Source organism: Bombus affinis, chromosome 2 (genome assembly GCF_024516045.1).
Source record: "Bombus affinis isolate iyBomAffi1 chromosome 2, iyBomAffi1.2, whole genome shotgun sequence".
In the NCBI taxonomy this organism is placed as follows: Eukaryota; Metazoa; Arthropoda; class Insecta; order Hymenoptera; family Apidae; genus Bombus; species Bombus affinis.
The window spans coordinates 6,629,211-6,645,680 of NC_066345.1; the positions used below are offsets into that span (position 1 = coordinate 6,629,211).

The 16,470-nt window shown below is 27.7% G+C and overlaps 3 protein-coding genes across 8 annotated transcripts; 1 reads left to right on the forward strand and 2 right to left on the reverse strand.

Annotated features, from left to right (window-relative positions):
- Positions 1–144: 144 nt before the first annotated feature.
- Positions 145–1,267, forward strand: LOC126924735 (programmed cell death protein 5). The gene is made up of 4 exons (XM_050739537.1): positions 145–361; positions 650–758; positions 835–998; positions 1,063–1,267. Exons 1-4 carry the CDS (start codon positions 296–298, stop codon positions 1,108–1,110), a joined length of 387 nt encoding a protein of 128 aa, XP_050595494.1. The 5' UTR covers positions 145–295; the 3' UTR covers positions 1,111–1,267.
- A 220-nt stretch (positions 1,268–1,487) lies between these two features.
- LOC126924612 (protein disulfide-isomerase TMX3) lies at positions 1,488–5,958 on the reverse strand. Of its 5 annotated transcripts, XR_007713615.1 has the most exons (11): positions 5,495–5,773; positions 4,937–4,994; positions 4,515–4,554; positions 4,270–4,433; positions 3,992–4,175; positions 2,991–3,135; positions 2,640–2,880; positions 2,368–2,560; positions 2,094–2,286; positions 1,905–2,015; positions 1,488–1,793 (listed from the first exon to the last, which is right to left on the reverse strand). XR_007713615.1 is itself a non-coding variant. In XM_050739344.1 (10 exons), the coding sequence occupies exons 1-10, from the start codon at positions 5,941–5,943 to the stop codon at positions 1,981–1,983; spliced, it is 1,272 nt and encodes a 423-aa protein (XP_050595301.1). In that variant the 5' UTR covers positions 5,944–5,958; the 3' UTR covers positions 1,488–1,980. The 5 variants fall into 5 exon arrangements, 4 of the variants coding, with proteins under 4 accessions (XP_050595301.1, XP_050595293.1, XP_050595296.1 ...); XM_050739344.1 differs by lacking the exon at positions 5,495–5,773 and adding an exon at positions 5,925–5,958 and having other exon boundaries at positions 1,488–2,015; XM_050739336.1 differs by having other exon boundaries at positions 1,488–2,015.
- A 337-nt stretch (positions 5,959–6,295) lies between these two features.
- LOC126924395 (jouberin-like) lies at positions 6,296–16,391 on the reverse strand. Of its 2 annotated transcripts, XM_050738832.1 has the most exons (8): positions 13,535–16,391; positions 12,881–13,029; positions 11,795–12,148; positions 10,709–10,864; positions 9,619–10,067; positions 8,227–9,536; positions 6,594–6,630; positions 6,296–6,499 (listed from the first exon to the last, which is right to left on the reverse strand). In XM_050738832.1, the coding sequence occupies exons 1-8, from the start codon at positions 15,510–15,512 to the stop codon at positions 6,406–6,408; spliced, it is 4,527 nt and encodes a 1,508-aa protein (XP_050594789.1). In that variant the 5' UTR covers positions 15,513–16,391; the 3' UTR covers positions 6,296–6,405. The 2 variants fall into 2 exon arrangements, with proteins under 2 accessions (XP_050594789.1, XP_050594797.1); XM_050738840.1 differs by lacking the exon at positions 6,594–6,630 and having other exon boundaries at positions 13,535–16,390.
- Between the last annotated feature and the right edge of the window lie 79 nt (positions 16,392–16,470).

The following is a 16,470-nucleotide window of genomic DNA, read 5'->3' on the forward strand; positions in this document are numbered from 1 at the left end:
ATACATTATACAATTTTTCTACTCTTCTACTCTCCATATTTAAAAAATACTTGTTAATATACAAATATAATTACACCGAATTGTTTCACCGCGAATCTAAATTTTAACTAAACATTCTACGTTCGATAGTTTGATTGTGTATATTTGACTACCTTCATGTTTCTCGCTAGTCGATCGTCTTGCTACATGCTATACCGAGAATTAGGTTGGGAGGAAAGAGTATACATCAAAGAAAATATTGAGTTCCAATAAAATTTATTAAACATCGAATAGTGAAAAATTAACGTCATAAAACATGTCAGATCCAGAACTTGAAGCAATACGACAACAACGATTAGCTCAGTTGCAGTCACAATATAAGGTAAATCAGTTGTATTAAAGACGAAATATTATATAATACATAACTATTTTTGACAAGTGTGTGTGATCATAATTTATTTAATAAGACTATCAATAAAAATCAAACGAAAATAATAAACAATTATAGTATACTATTTCCAATCTCATGACACTAAAATTATTTTACTGAATTTAAATTTGGCCAGCTCAAGCTATTTATAATTGTATGTGCATAATGATATTACTTAAATAAACATTTATTACTGAATTTTTATCGTTACTACATTGTGATTCGTTTATAAATGTTTAGAGTAATAATGTAGAGAATAAACAAGCAATGGAGGAAAAAATGCATCAAATGGAAGATATGAAGAATTCCATCCTCACCCAAGTATTAAGTCAATCAGCTAGAGCAAGATGTAAAATCATTAATATAATGAAATTATATATATACATATGATGTATAAAATTTCCTAATGTACACTATTTCTTTAGTAAACACATTAAGTCTTGGAAAACCTGAAAAAGGAAAGATGATAGAAGATATGATATTAAACATGGCTCAACGAGGTCAGTTACCTGCTAAATTAGGGGAAAAAGAACTTATCAATTTACTTGAAAGTGTAAATCAACAAACACAACGAAAAACTGTTGTGAAGGTTAGTTGCAATATATATATATACGTTTTCAGAAAAAAGTAAAATTGTAAATAATTAATTTCAGTTTGACAGACGAAGAGCAGCATTGGATTCTGATGATGATGATTTATAGCATATACATATATTTATATATGGTTTGACAAACAGCAACATAACATTCTCTGTTTAATTTTTGAACAGGTATTAACGTTACAATACAATTGTACGCTTAATTAGTCGTATGTTTTTATTTTTTACGATATATTGAAATAAAAAATTGAAGTCAAGTATCAAGATTTATTTTAATCCAGATTTTATTTTCAAATTTCTACAATGCACCTTTCCACCTATATATTCTTTTATTTAGTTAATTTTATTCATATTTATAAAAAAGAAATTTGAAGTACAATTACTGTATTTTTTTTAATAAATATAGATAAATCTATACTTAAAATGTAATTGGTTCCTATCCCTAAAACAGTTATCATGTTTTAAATCAAATATACAATCTTTACGTAAACATTGATATGAAATACTTTTCACTATATTTACATAAACAAACATACATCTGTAATTCCAAATATAAGTATACAGTACATTATTTACCACTTATATTCTTTACATAAAACTTTTACATACATTTACATATACATACACAATACATTTACATATTTCAATGTAAAACAAATTTATTACGCAGTTTAAAAAAAGCTCGTTTACTTACATGATTTGTATTGTCTTATAAAAGTTCCATTTAGCTAAGATAAATCTTTATCATTCTATTTATAATTCATAGAATCTTTTTTATTGCATTGACTACAAAAATAATCACTTTCATAATTCATATAATTTTGTTACACTAATGAATAACAAAATAAAGCGTCTCAGTAATTCGAGATTTTGTAATATAAAATTAATAAATATTACCTAAATGAAATTAGAAATAATAGATTAAAAATTTTAAAAGACTGTTTAATATAAACAATACAATAATTAAGTTATTTCAATCTTTTTTCATATGATTTGCTCCTGGTTGATCTGGAAAATCATTTAACATTGAAAAAGTAATAATATGCATATTCATAGATACTGGTTTGTGGAAAAAGGAATATGTACCTTCTTCATCGTCATCTGCATCTAAAATATCTGGACAACAAATACCGTAACATATTAATGATAAGAATCCTGCTGGTAAACCAAACAAAACCATTGTTAGAATGGGGTTACCCATCCACATTGCAAAAAGAGTTGTTTTTAATTCAAACCATGATCTATATATACGAATTAACCAATTGTTTCCACCATACCGCTGAAAACATATGCCATAATGTTAATTTTTTCTAATCACATAAATTATCTTAAATTTATTTTAAGAAAATATCTTATATACCGGAGCACTTTCATTTCGAATTTGCTCTAGGAACAACTCTATCACATGAGGAGTCAGTTTTTCTGTTTCATCCTCTGGAATGTGATGGTGGTTTGTTGTAGTATTAATAACAATTAAGCTTGGCAATGGTAAAACCATCATTGCTATACTATTGACTAGATCTGGACTAGCTATCCAACCAAACTGAAATTGACTAAATGCCAAAACAGTAATTACAATCAAATTTTGAATAATAAAATAAAGAATATACAAATTCATAAAATGTAACTTACTCATGATATTTTTCTCGTTTGCTTTTAATTATAGATTCTACCATATCTTTGAACCGTGTCATGTGTAGTGGTATTTCTTCTAGTTGATTTTCTTCTACTACTGCCAATACTAAATTTTTATTTGTCAAGAAAAGTTGATTTATATTTCCTCTTGTTACTTTTGGGAACGTAGGAAAACGTTCTGCATTTATCCATTTGTACACTGTCTCGTTTAACTTTTCCATATTATTTATGTCATGGCCTATTACAAAATATTTGTTATTAAAAATTCATTTTTTTATTCATTGATATTATTAATAGTTACGAAAAATATATTTTTATAGGTAATATCAATATTTTACAAATATTTACCACTAAAATTATAATGTAAATTTTCCTTATAGACAAACAATGCAGGAGTATTTTCCACAGGAGCATGCTTGCGAACAACATTTGGATGAGACTGATAGAAAAATGCATGTGGTTGGAACACATCTGCAGTCTTATGATAAAATTCCTAAAACATATTCATTTAAATTAAAATCTTCATTAATGTTACAGATGAAGAATATCCGGTCTTCACCTGTAGTTTTTTAATTCTGAAAAACAGAAACACCTTTATTTTGAAATATTTATCTAAGCAATGAGATACAGTCGCGGTTGTGCTGGGATATCAGCTGTGATAAACATCCGGAAAATATCGTTCTTGGAAATCTTGAAGAGTTACATTTTCCATATACGTACACTAAACTCTTTGATCCACCCATACAATAGAATTCCGAGATTTTTACGGTATATAAAAAACCAAAAAAATATGCTCCTTGGACAAAACAGATTGTGTAATTCCGCGTTGCGTTCATTAAAAACTAATATAGTGAGATCGTGCTGAAGTTTTCTTTCAATCAAACTTTAACCCTTCAAAGTCCGCGTGTCGGTCTAAATTCTGTTTAACAATCGTTCACGCTGCTCTTAGTTCCCGCATTGCCAGTGCGTCAAAACTGAGCAACCAAACCATAAGGTAACGCATATAATACTCATTTATCCGCGATACACACCCACATGGAATAATCTTTTGATTCCAATGCATATACTTGTATTCTTGTATAAATTCGAGTATAATTATTAAAACCTAACATCCAATCCTGCAATCCTGTACAACATAATTGAACATACCCACAAGATACAACTTTAACACTCGAATCACGTCGATTTTTATTGATCAAAATTACGTGATAGACCACTAATCAAGACTATTATTGCAACTGTATTCCATAAGAATATGTTCATCGGTTTCTCGCATTGCTCGAAGTCTCGGCTCATAACATTAATAACATTTCTATTAATTTTTACACAAAACAAAATTTTTATTTTACCCATAATGGTCCAGATCGTTCTCCAACATATAAAAAGTATAGATCACATTCCCTTTTAATTGTGTCAAAACTTTGAGTTTTTGTTACTTCTTGAACAGGTGGACCACTTACTCTTAATGCAAATTTTACTATTTCATCTCGTGTTCTATCTCCATGATATAAAAATTCTTGTTCACCTTTTAAACTATATAGAAAAGAGAAACAATACCAGTAGATAAATATATCACTAAATGTATATATATATAAAACTATAAAAATAAATCCAACTTTCTTCTTACAATATAATAGTTGGAAATCCCTTAACTTTAAAAGCATGAGCAACACTTATAAATCTGGCGCAATCAACTCTTCCAACTTTTATTGATGTCGCATGTAAATGTTGCGCTACGTGAGCCCAAATTGGTTCTAATCTTTTGCAATGTATACACCATGGTGCGTACAGCTACAAAAAAAGTAATATTTGTAGTTTATAAGCAGTAATTTTACATAAAAATATAACGTATCAGATATTTTATATTTATACCATAACAAGCCACTGCCCATCTTTATGAATATCCAAAAATCTATTAAAGAAATTGAATAATATTAAAAATTTTATACATGTACATGTAAATATATATCATTAATTAAATATAAAATATAACTAATCTGTGGATATTCATGCAATTTTATACTTTTATAAACATAATTAAAAAAATGAAATCTAAGTAGAAATTTGTTCTGTCTATTAAATATCATAATAAGTGATCTACTTTAAATATGTCTACTAAATATATATACTGTAATATATACTGTCTACTAAATATCATAATAAGTGATCTACTTTAAATATTCTATATATTTTTGCATATTGTATATACTTCTAGATTTTTTTGGAATCCTAAAATTCCCAAAAATGCATAAACAACCATAGTCTACATATAACAAACATCAATCATTATATACCTGTCGCTTAGTTCAAGTACACGTGATGCTATTACAGGAGTAAAAATACCTGAAAAAACTGAATTATGTTTCAATAATACTAACGGTATTAAAAGATAATGACATAAATGGAGTCAATTTAAATTATTTTATATGCATATAAATTAAGTGTAGTTTTAAAATACAGAGTATGCAAATAAAAGGAATAAATGTTAAATTCACAAGTAAATGTTTAAAAAAATTAAATATATTTAAAGAATATATTGTCTATTAAAATTTCAACATAATTGTTTTTTATATATTCAGTTAAAGACAGTAAAAACAGCAAGTAAAAACATTAATAAAAAGAAATGTCATTTTTAAAATATTAAACAAATCTAATTAATAAACATGAAGTTTCAATGAATGAAATCAAATTAAAGATTATAGTGTTAAACACTAAACTTTAGTAAGTTATCGATCGGCAACATTTAGAGGTTATGAAGTAATTTACTTAATTCTAATTTCATATTTTTATGAAACTAGTATCCACAACAAAGTTATGTCTTATAAACAGTGAATGGAGATGAATAAATTTACCATAAATAACTGCGATGAGCATCAATTTCGTTATTGTTACCATTGCAGCAAAAAGGCTTTTTATTGAGAAAAGTCTATTTTGTTAAATCTTAAAATCAATAATATTATTTCTGATTAATTTACTTTCACATAATTAAGGTAATTAACGCTCTTAGCTGTGAAACTGAAATGCACTCGACAAAATCCGATACACCTCTACCATGTTTTCGTCCTGTGACGCCATACGATTCTTATACCGGCATCTTCTGAACTAACTTTTGCGTTTTGCATCTCTACATGCATTATACGAAAACAGCAGGGAGGAGATTTAAAAATGCATTAATCGCAAATTTAAAATAATCTAAAATACACATAAATTCGCTTGAATTATTAAAGTTACAAAAGTAACATAGTCACGACAAAATCGAAAATAACTACAAATATTTTTTACCGTATTTTCTATTATTCATTAAAGCGAAATATTTATCAATGAAGAATTGAATAAAACATTATAGTCAACTAATAATAAGCATGCTAATTGCATAACTATTATATACGTGTTGTAATAACTATGTAACGTGTGTGTACTAAATTACATAAATTAACTTTAGTTGTGTGTCGCTGACAATAGATAAATAATAAAGTAAATAAATAAGTAAAGTGAAATATTATGTTTTAGTATAAAAAATAAGGATAGTAAAATTCAGGTAATTAAGGCAGGTACGAAATCATTCTATACATATGTATAAATCTCTTAATGTGTATAAACCTTAAAAATTAACTTCTCTATAAAATAATTTACTGATAAATAGAATACGAAAATTAATACTTTTGTTCATCAAAATGAACTCTTTATTTACGTATTTCGTAAAGAATATTGTACATTTTAATTAGTTAGATATGAATGAAATAATAAATTTATATAGTTATTTTTACATAATTGCAGATAATCGCGAGAAAATTTTAAGTATTTTGTAATTGGGTAGTATCTTCAGTTTCGATATTAGTTTCGGCATCTTGAAAGTCCTGAAAGTAAGGCAATAATGCAAACTTTGTGTAATACATAAATCGACAAATAGTTGAAAATCACATTTTTATTTATAAATGATAAATAACTCACATAATCTTAATCAATGACTGTACTATCCGAGAGACCGCTAAGTAACATTATAAGAAAAATATAGAATGATTGTACAATGTTAAAAACGATCATGATGAAAAGAATATAAACATAGCAAAGGAATAAGAAAGGATAAAAAATGATGCTGATGCCAATGGTAGCCAAAGTTGTCAATATACTACCCATTTCTCTCTTTTTTCGCGAGATTCACTTTTTTAATTACATGTATGTAACGAATCTAGGAATAAACCACTAATAATCTCAATTTTCATTTTTTTTTTTTTTTTTTTTTTTTTTTTTTTTTTTTTTTTTTTTTTTTTAAGAAAGCATTAATTAATTGATAGACTTCGTTACTGCAGACACTATTTGTAGTAGCGAATAGTAGATTCATGAAATATGCGTATGTGAAAAATTAAAATCAATCTTAAATGGAAAGTTAAAATCGAATTTTGATAGAAACAAATTATCGATTTTAATACAGAATATCTATTAAAAAATAATTACTTTCTGAAAATGATTGCATTCTTTAGATTTCGAGCTGAATTTTATTATTAATGAACAAAAAATTTCATACCTCTTCATCATCTTCATTTCCAAAACGTATCTCTAGATCACTTAATTTAAATACGATTAAGAGATAAATTACAAGCGCTATGTTAATTACATTCGATAAATACGTGCCATATAAATATGTCAAATATAAAAAGGGAAGAATAATTATTTTCACAGAAACTTTAGTTATTCTTCCAAAAAAAGACCCCATATTTGAAACAAAAATGATTCAGGATTTATTTACGTTAAAATAACTTTTATGTTAATTCATTAATTACACTGCACGAAAATAATGTGAAACATTATTCTTTGACAATATAAACATCCTTTTGTGGATATTTATGACTAACTGTCGAACCAACTTCATGTATATGATAAAAAATTTGTTTAATGGAATATTCATATATTACATTTTTTATAAGTAATTAATAAATATTAATTAAAAAATCTTGTATACATTTATTTTTAAAAGTTTGTCAAATTAAACGTATTACCATTGAAAATAAATTTTTTTAATTAGAATTAGCGATAGTTAGCAATAATTTAAAAAATGAAATTATTTAATTAAGTCAGTAGAAGATTGTTAATAAATTTCTAATTTAATCTCTGATCGAACATTATAATTGAATATTATACAATCAATTCAACAATTAAAAAAAATGAGTATATAAATTATGCAAAGTGCTAACAAATTCTCATATAACAAAAAAAAATTAATCTAGTTACATGAACAGCTGCAAAAATGCGTTATGATTGTGATTACATGCATTATAACGCATTTTGATTGTCGTGAAAATAATTGTCGTGATAAATTATAACAACAAAACATTTATTAATAAGCTATACAAGGAGCACCATTACAAGAATGAAGTTTTGCATAGTATAGCTCATTTTAAAATGTATTAACAATTCATGAAAAATAAACGCATGAGAAGTAATGAAATAATACGCTTTTTAAATTACAAAATCGTAAATATAAAATATGACAATACGTAAAGACATTGTAAATTAAATAATGGTAATAAATACTGAATTTTTATGTTTATATTATTAAATAAGCATTATTTTAGACTAGATTTACCGTTTCTCTTTGGTGTTGATATAGGGATTTCATTCTCAATAGTAAAAGTCGCGTTGCTAAATACTGAACTACCGCTTCTGGAATCTTTTATATTCGAATCGTTTTCTGTATCATTTAAATCTATATTTCTATTTTCAAACATTTTCGTCGAATCTTTATCACTACCTTTTACATCATTCTTTTCTATGATATATGTTCCAGCACTATCAGTCGAATCAGAATCGTCCTTTCTAAGACGATTACTCTTATAAGTTATTGACTTTTTATTATTTTCTTCCATTTCAATAGCGAAATCTGGTTCGATATTTTCTTGTAATAGAGTTTTAGTGATTTCGTCGTATACTTTAATCTTCTGATAATTTGTGGCACTATCGGAAAGAGTTTTCGTTGTGTCATCCTTAGATATATTACTGTTTCTCATTTCCTTCGCGCTTCTCGATCTCTCCTTCCTATTCCGATCATTTGTTCTTTCACTTTGTAACGTATAATATTCGACAACTTTCGGTTTGTCACTACTTGTTGTATTTGATTCAAAATAAGAACTGGATTGATCTTCGATAGTTAAATACGGAGACTTATCTTTTTTCAATTTCTTCTTCTGTTTTTCTATGTTTTTATTTAAAAACGTTAAGACTTTACTCTCACTTGATTGTTGGAGGGGGGTAAAATTCCTCCCAGATTCAATATCACCTGATGATTTTGATGAATTTGATAAAATTCTATCAATCTTTTCAATAATATTATATAAACGATTCGCGCTACGACTTTTCATCGTTTGTCCAGCTTCATTTAATCGTTGAAGTTTCATCTTTGTATCATGGTACATTATATCGCTGTATTTATTTTTTTCGAAAACACTATCAGAAAACTTAAGAAGACTAGAATTATGGCTTTGATTAGATTGTAAGCTTTTTTCTTTCGTATGGGAAGTCTCTTCGATTACTTTCTTTGAGTTACTCGATCTTAATTTTTCTTTGGGCATTACGGATGTCTTTAGGAATCTCATGGGAACATCGCTACTATTCGCTGTGTTTTCAGTCTCTCTCATCATTTTTAATCCTATATCTTCACCCGTAGCATCTTTATTAAATTTTAAAATTCTCACCGAAGCAGGACTACCAAAAGTTGAAAAAGCTAATATGTGATCGTATGGATGATAATCTACACAAGTCACTGCTCGATAATGTCGATCAAACGTATATTTTGCGAGAAGATTCCCGGTTTCTAAATTCCACACGTTCAAAGATGAATCTTCGCCACCGCAAAAGATCAAATTGCCACATGGAGAAATACAAGCTGTTGATTGTATTCTGCAAGAAATATTTCAAGATAACGTAAAAGAAATCAGACAAGAATGAATCATTAAAAGTAAAATTATAAGATGAAGAATACCTTTGATTATTCAATTCATTATACTTTTGCAATACAACTCCAGTTGCGAGATCTAACATTCTTAACCCATTGTTCCGTGAATGAACGAGAAGTCTGGACTCCAAGGGATGTAAAATAATTGTGTTAATTATTATACCGTCGATTTCTCTGACCTTTATCTTTCGTGATATGTGCCATTCCTTCATGGATGATATTTTTCGACTCTTTTTCAACACCCATATGATTATTATTCCGACACTATCTGCTGTTAATAAGTTACTATTCTTCTGGAAATACATAGAATTTATAAATCCTTCGTGACCCTCTAATTCTTGGCTAAGATCCCAATTTTTCGACTTCTTATCTTGTATCCAAATACGTGCTATGCGATCGTAACAACCAGTTACTACTACCGAAGAAATATCGGGATCAAATTTGCCACAGTACACGTAGGATGGATGAGGCATCATCTGTTGAAAGATGCACAATTTAATTTCAATTGATATTACCATCATAATATCAAATAAATTATATTATTGAGTGAAGACTACAGAAGAAAAACATAATAATATATATTAACATCACAATCATTACGTAATAAACAAGGAGTTGAATAAACTAAGAGGGAGGGTATTCGTGTTTTTTTATTTGCAGATTTGAAAGCGACGTTCAACAGAGTGGACAGATGAGGGTTGAAGGCGATGCTGAGGTAGGTAAGCACAAGCAAAAGACTAAGGGATTATGGGAATGTACAAAGAAACAAAGAGTGTGATAAGGTTGGAAAAGGAAATTACGAAGGTTTTCTGAGTGGGAAGACGAGTTACACAGGATGCACTGCTTAACCGATTAAGTTTATCAGTTAACACAAATATTTATATATGTATATAGATGAAACAGTTTTCGCTACGGCAGTAATAGCAAAGCTAATCAGGATGTCCAGAAATGAGACATTCTGTGTAAACATAATATAAATTTTGATTTAGACATAATATCAATGATAACATTAATGCTGGATGAAACCCAAATTTAAAAATTTTACGAGATGAACATATCTCGTTTACCTTCTGTTAATATTCTTCTAATCTCTTCTAATAAATATTGAAATTCTTACTTGTATATGTTCTACAATTCCATTCTGTACATCCCAAATACGAGCAGTTTGATCAGATGAAACAGAAAGCAAATAATTATCATTGTTGGACCAGTTGAGGGAGTAAACGAAAGTTTTATGTCCTGAAAACCGTACGTAGATCTTCTTTGCTTCAACCTAACAGCAATTAAAAGAACTTTAATATTCGTAACGATATAATATAATAATATGTAACATCACATGGAAAAATTTTGACAAATTTGAAATTGTACAATTGTGTTTATTGCAATGTATAAAAGTGTTTTCTACCAAATTTAATAAAATTATGAATGTTACGAATTACAATGTTCTCACATGCTGAAATTAATCATCGAATAATATAATTATAAATTTTGTATAACTTATTAATAGTAGAAATTTGTTTTTCGAGTAGTTATTTAAAGAAGACATAATGTACTAAAATTTGAAACCAGTTCTCGCAAAAAAATATATTTATCATTTAATTAATAAATCACTTACAAAGATACAATCGAACGTGTAAGGATTAAATAATGTTTTGCTAAAACTTTTGTAATCCCTTTAATTGATTTGTAATATATGAAAACAATTTAAAATCACAAGAAATATAATTTAATATTTAAACAATCCAGATCGTTTATACAACAATTACTAAAAAAAAATAAAATAGATGAAAAATATTTAACTGGGTTTTTTGAAAATTATCATAAGACGTGGACTCAACATATATACAACAAATATATTAATGATGATATTGTAATTATTTCTTCATTGCTTAATAAGATTATTTCTTCAGTATTACACTTTTTACTATTTAATCCTGCTACAAACCTCGAATTTTTATATTTCAATGTTACTCTGATTTTAGCAAACAGAAAGAATTTGTAACGTCTTAATATAAAATTGAGATGAGAAATCAGCCATACTTTTCTCATTTTTGTTCAAATTAAAGATATTTTTTAATCTTAAAAAAATATAATTGGATCAAAGATGACCGAAAGAACATAGTAGGAATAAGAAGAAGATATGTAATCGCATCAAAATCTTTTACCCTTCGTATTAATAAAAATGAAAAATTTTAATATTCACCTCGTAGACGACAATGGGATAGGCATGCTCTTCGGAAAAGCAACAAGCCAAATATTTGCCGTCGTTACTAAAAGCAATGTAAAAACATCCATTTTCGCCAATATCTGTTTCGAAGAAAATTTCATTTGGTATTTTACATGACTGTGCGGCTAATCTAGTCCATTTTGGCAAGTTTATAGGGTTTGAAGTATGAGCAGACATCCCGCGTGATTCATTACGTGTGTCGGACAAATCATATAATGATAATTGCCGATAAAGAACAGGTTCTAATTTAGGCTGGTTGATGGATTTTGCGGTAACAAATAAACTGCTAGGATACTTTTCTCGGACGTTTGATTTCCACCACGTATACACCTAGAAAATTCAATTTGAAAATTCAAAGAATTTAAAATCTCATCAATGATATATTAGAATTAAATACACGAATCATCGAAGTTTCAAGTGATTTCAAATATAATTGCTAAAATTAATAAAACTAATGGTCTCTCCTTAATCTTATCTACATACATCGTTTGACAACGAAATATGCCAAAGATAATAAATTGCGTGTTAATGTTTAAAAGTAAATTTCATCTTATTATAATATCTTATGACAGTTCTAATAAAAAATAAAGTCGGGCTGTGTATCTGTATTTGTAATCTTCTAACTAAATTACATTTTAGCAGATAATGTAAGTATATTTGATATCTATCTGATAACTGATCTTATATACAGAAATATTTTTACTACTGTGTTGTTCCATTAGATAAAGAATATATCTATATATGATTACAGGACATTTTTATATTTCAATAAAAGTATACATATCAAAATTTTATATGTACATATTAAAATGAAATTTATTTTACATTAAAATATAAAAATATCTTTATTTTAAATTCTTTTCAACGCCTGCTAGCAGTGTCTGACAAGCAAAGAGAAAATATAAAAGATTACATTTGACCTTAAAAATTTACATAGAAAGCAGATAAACCAGTCCTATAAAATCATGTTACATATTTAGGATAAAAAAGGATTTTGATCGAGTCATTAATGAGGAAAATAATAATGTTTACATTATACCTATTCACTTAGTAATCACTTACTTCACACGTATGAAATCTATCAAATTTTTGCGAATTCTTTCGAGGTTTATACAGTTGTAATCTGACTTTTTTGTTAATATGTAACACCTGGTTTCGTCCTACAGGCTTTAAAAAAGCCCATGCAACCTTGTACCAACAACCTTCATGACCTATTTTAACGAATAAAATCAAACGATTAATTTTAATCCTAAATTAATTAAAACTAATGGAGAAGCTTATAACAAAGATGACCTTTATCAAATATATCGATTTTTAAGATAATAATCCGTTTCAGTGATCAAAAACGACGCTCATAGCGTTGTGAAATCAAAATTATGAAAAATAATCTGTGTTCTGACTTATTATTGAATGAAAATTAAGCGGTTTTGTAAAAATAATTAATTATAATATAAAATATGATTAATGTAATATTAATTACAATTATTATAGCAATTAGGATTAATTATAATAATAATAAATATAATAAATATGTTTGTTTAATATTACCTATATATATTTTGTTAAAAAGGACTGAAATGTATTATAACATGGATAACGTAATATATAAATATGGAGAAGGGTGGTCGTTTTTGTTATAATATTCTCAATTCTTCTAAACCAAATGTTAGATATTAACTATGTATATACACCATATATAGTAACCAAAACACTTGCCAAATTTATCATAATTGAAGCTGGCCTCGGCAAAATTCAAAAGATCGACGATTTCAAAAAGTATCACAACCTGTTCATTATCAATTTTCAAAAGCTCTTTGAAATCATGTTCGAAGATAAGTTCTTCCTCCCATACCGGAACTATAGACTTATTCTCTTTGAAGTCAAACTTCCCGGTTATTACAGGCTGCAAATATGTACACGCACTACGTTCATTTTTCAAATACTTCCCATTTTCAGCCTTTACGATATGAACCTTTACCATAGGATGTTTCGTCACGTAATCAATCTCCAACACATCTGTTCTATGAATCGTTACGGATATATATTTTATATCGTCTTTCTTCTTCCTCTTTTTCTTCCTTTTTGAACTTTCTTCGACATTGACACTCGGCGTTAAATTTTTAGAAAGCCTCTTTTCTTTGTCTTTTTTCTGCAACTGATGTTCTACAAATTTCGATTTTTTTTTCTTTGTTTTAGACCTTTTTAACTTAGCTTCATCGTTAGTTTCTTTAGCGCGATTTTCGTCAAAATCATCGTTTTCGGAAGTAGTCACCGAATATTGACTAGAATGATTTAAACGATCTTCATCGAAATCATCTTCAATAACAGGTAGTGAATCTTCCTTGGAATGCCTTCGACTGTTAACGGAATGCTTTCGATCACTTCTTATCAAAAACCGATCATCTTTTATCGATACTTCTTTAGAATCGTCATCCGATTGCGCAGTGATTTCCTCCAAGCTCTGAGAGCTATTTGAACTATTAGAAGTATTTTTGTTACTCTTTCCTACGAAAGTTCTCTTATTTCTTAATCCACGATTCCTTCTACTTTTCAAAGATATATCACCGCCGTTAAACTTATCAATACGTTCAACATCTAATATTGCATTCCTCCTTCGATTCTCAGACGTTTCACTGTCCCAATTTGCAGATTCCTTCAAATCTTCCGTCACAATCGTTGTTTCCTTGAAACTCTTATTTTCTTCGCACAACGAATCACGTATGCTTCGACTATCGAAAGTAGAAAGCTCCATTTGTTCTGGATCGTGAATCATTCTCTTCATCCTGATTTTTGGGTTGCTTCGATTATGATCAGTTTCAATCATGAGAATTTCTTCCGAATCGAAGGCCTCATTATCAAACCCGAACAATGATTTCTTTAAGAATGATCTAGTTGCTGGTAGTGGTTTCTCTGAACGTTGAACAAACGAAGATGCACTTTCTGAAGATACAATCGTCCAAGAAGTGTTCCTAGTCTCTGGTAATCGAATTACAGTGTTATCTTTCGACCATCGTTTTCTCGTTGGTTTCTTTACTTCTTCTTTCTCATCTTTCGGCGTAATCCATTGTTTTCTGTCATGTAACTTTCCCTCGACAGACGACTGATTAATATTCTTTTTACTTAATTTATCGCTTAATTTATTGTTACTCACCGTTTGAATCTCTTTTCCATTCTTTTTAGCGACCGGAGATTCTCCAAATTCTTCTATCAAATCTGACGAATCTACGACTTTTATATCATCATCGTCTCTTGAAAGATTTTCATGTTTTGAATTGGTTTTTGATTTCTCGATCTTCTCGCGAAAAATATTTTTTGTCGAAAATGCTTTCACATTTTCGGATTCCTTCAGAAATGAATTTTTCTTATTTGATACTCCATCATGTTCGATGTTATTATCATGTGATTTTTCTTCTTCATATTCTTGATGAATATCAACGATAACGTCCACTGATTTCGATGCAAATTCCGAAGAATTCATGGAGTCTGTATTAGTAAATAATTTGGACGTATCTCTATTGAACATTGGGAAAGAATCTTCCACATCTTCTGTGATATTTGCGTTATTAGAAAACGAATGCTCATTGTCGCTATCTTGAAAATTAGTTTTGTAGTTAGTTTTATTTATGAGCGGTCGTAGATTCGTTTCATTTTGTTTTTTCTTCTTATTCTTTGTTAATGCAGTTTGCAATTCCATGTTCCACTTTATTTTCAGTTGAATTCTGAGTCTAATTAAAACTTTATAGCAATGGAATCTTTTTCATTAGAATTTTGATTTTTAAAATTATTGAACTATATTCGAGGTATTTGTATATGTTATCTTCTAATATAATTACATTTTGTTTCCTTTTAATAAATATTTGCAAATATTGCTGCTTACATTTTATTAGTATTTTGTGTGAAGTTTATTTACAATAAACATATTATATCATGATGATGAAGCAAATAAACCATACATTTTTGGAAATATTTTATTTGAAAAATAAATAAAATTTTTTATAAATTGTTGCCCTCTAATATTTCCTACTACTAAATGAATTGTGCAATAATGTGAATTAATTCTATATCATCCCTTTTATTACGTCTTACTAGTAAAAATGTGTTTTATTTCATTCTTCGTATCTGTTTCTTCGAAGTAAAATTTCTTATAGGTTATGTGAATCTTCATCTGCAATTCCTAAAATTTGTTTGGTTAGTGTTTATATTGATATCATTGACTCTCCCTCGTTAATCGAATGTATTAAATTATTTATGCAGTGAGTTTTTGAACACAGTAAAGATATAAGTATAATTTCATATTTTTTATATTTCTATGAAAATTATAATTGTATGCTGTATTACATTGCAATTAATTCTTTTTATTATATTATAACACTTATATGCACACTATAGATGAAATTCGAACGCATAAATCATTTAAAAATAAATAGTTTAAAAAATATTAATATATGGTTCTCCGTAACTAATACGCGGCAGGTATCAAAATTGATCGGAAACTTCAGTTTATGCCGTTATGATACAGATGTACAACAATCAATATAAATAAATTTAATTTTTGTTTTCAAATATTTATAATGTAATATTTATAATATAATAAATATTTGTTTACTATGAATATGGTACAAGCACTAGTATAATTATATATAATTATTCAT

Coding starts and splice junctions, on each gene's coding strand:
- LOC126924612 (XM_050739336.1), bottom strand. CDS start 5,537: ATGGTAACAATAACGAAATTGATGCTCATCGCAGTTATTTATG. Junction 2,561..2,639: donor AAACGAGAAAAATATCATGA/GTAAGTTACATT, acceptor TTTGGCATTTAG/TCAATTTCAGTTTGGTTGGA. Junction 2,016..2,093: donor TGCAGATGACGATGAAGAAG/GTACATATTCCT, acceptor ATGATTTTCCAG/ATCAACCAGGAGCAAATCAT.
- LOC126924735 (XM_050739537.1), top strand. CDS start 296: ATGTCAGATCCAGAACTTGAAGCAATACGACAACAACGATTAGCTCAG. Junction 759..834: donor TCAATCAGCTAGAGCAAGAT/GTAAAATCATTA, acceptor CTATTTCTTTAG/TAAACACATTAAGTCTTGGA. Junction 999..1,062: donor AACGAAAAACTGTTGTGAAG/GTTAGTTGCAAT, acceptor AATTAATTTCAG/TTTGACAGACGAAGAGCAGC.
- LOC126924395 (XM_050738832.1), bottom strand. CDS start 15,512: ATGGAATTGCAAACTGCATTAACAAAGAATAAGAAGAAAAAACAAAAT. Junction 10,865..11,794: donor ATCCCATTGTCGTCTACGAG/GTGAATATTAAA, acceptor AATTGCTGTTAG/GTTGAAGCAAAGAAGATCTA. Junction 9,537..9,618: donor AATGAATTGAATAATCAAAG/GTATTCTTCATC, acceptor TATTTCTTGCAG/AATACAATCAACAGCTTGTA.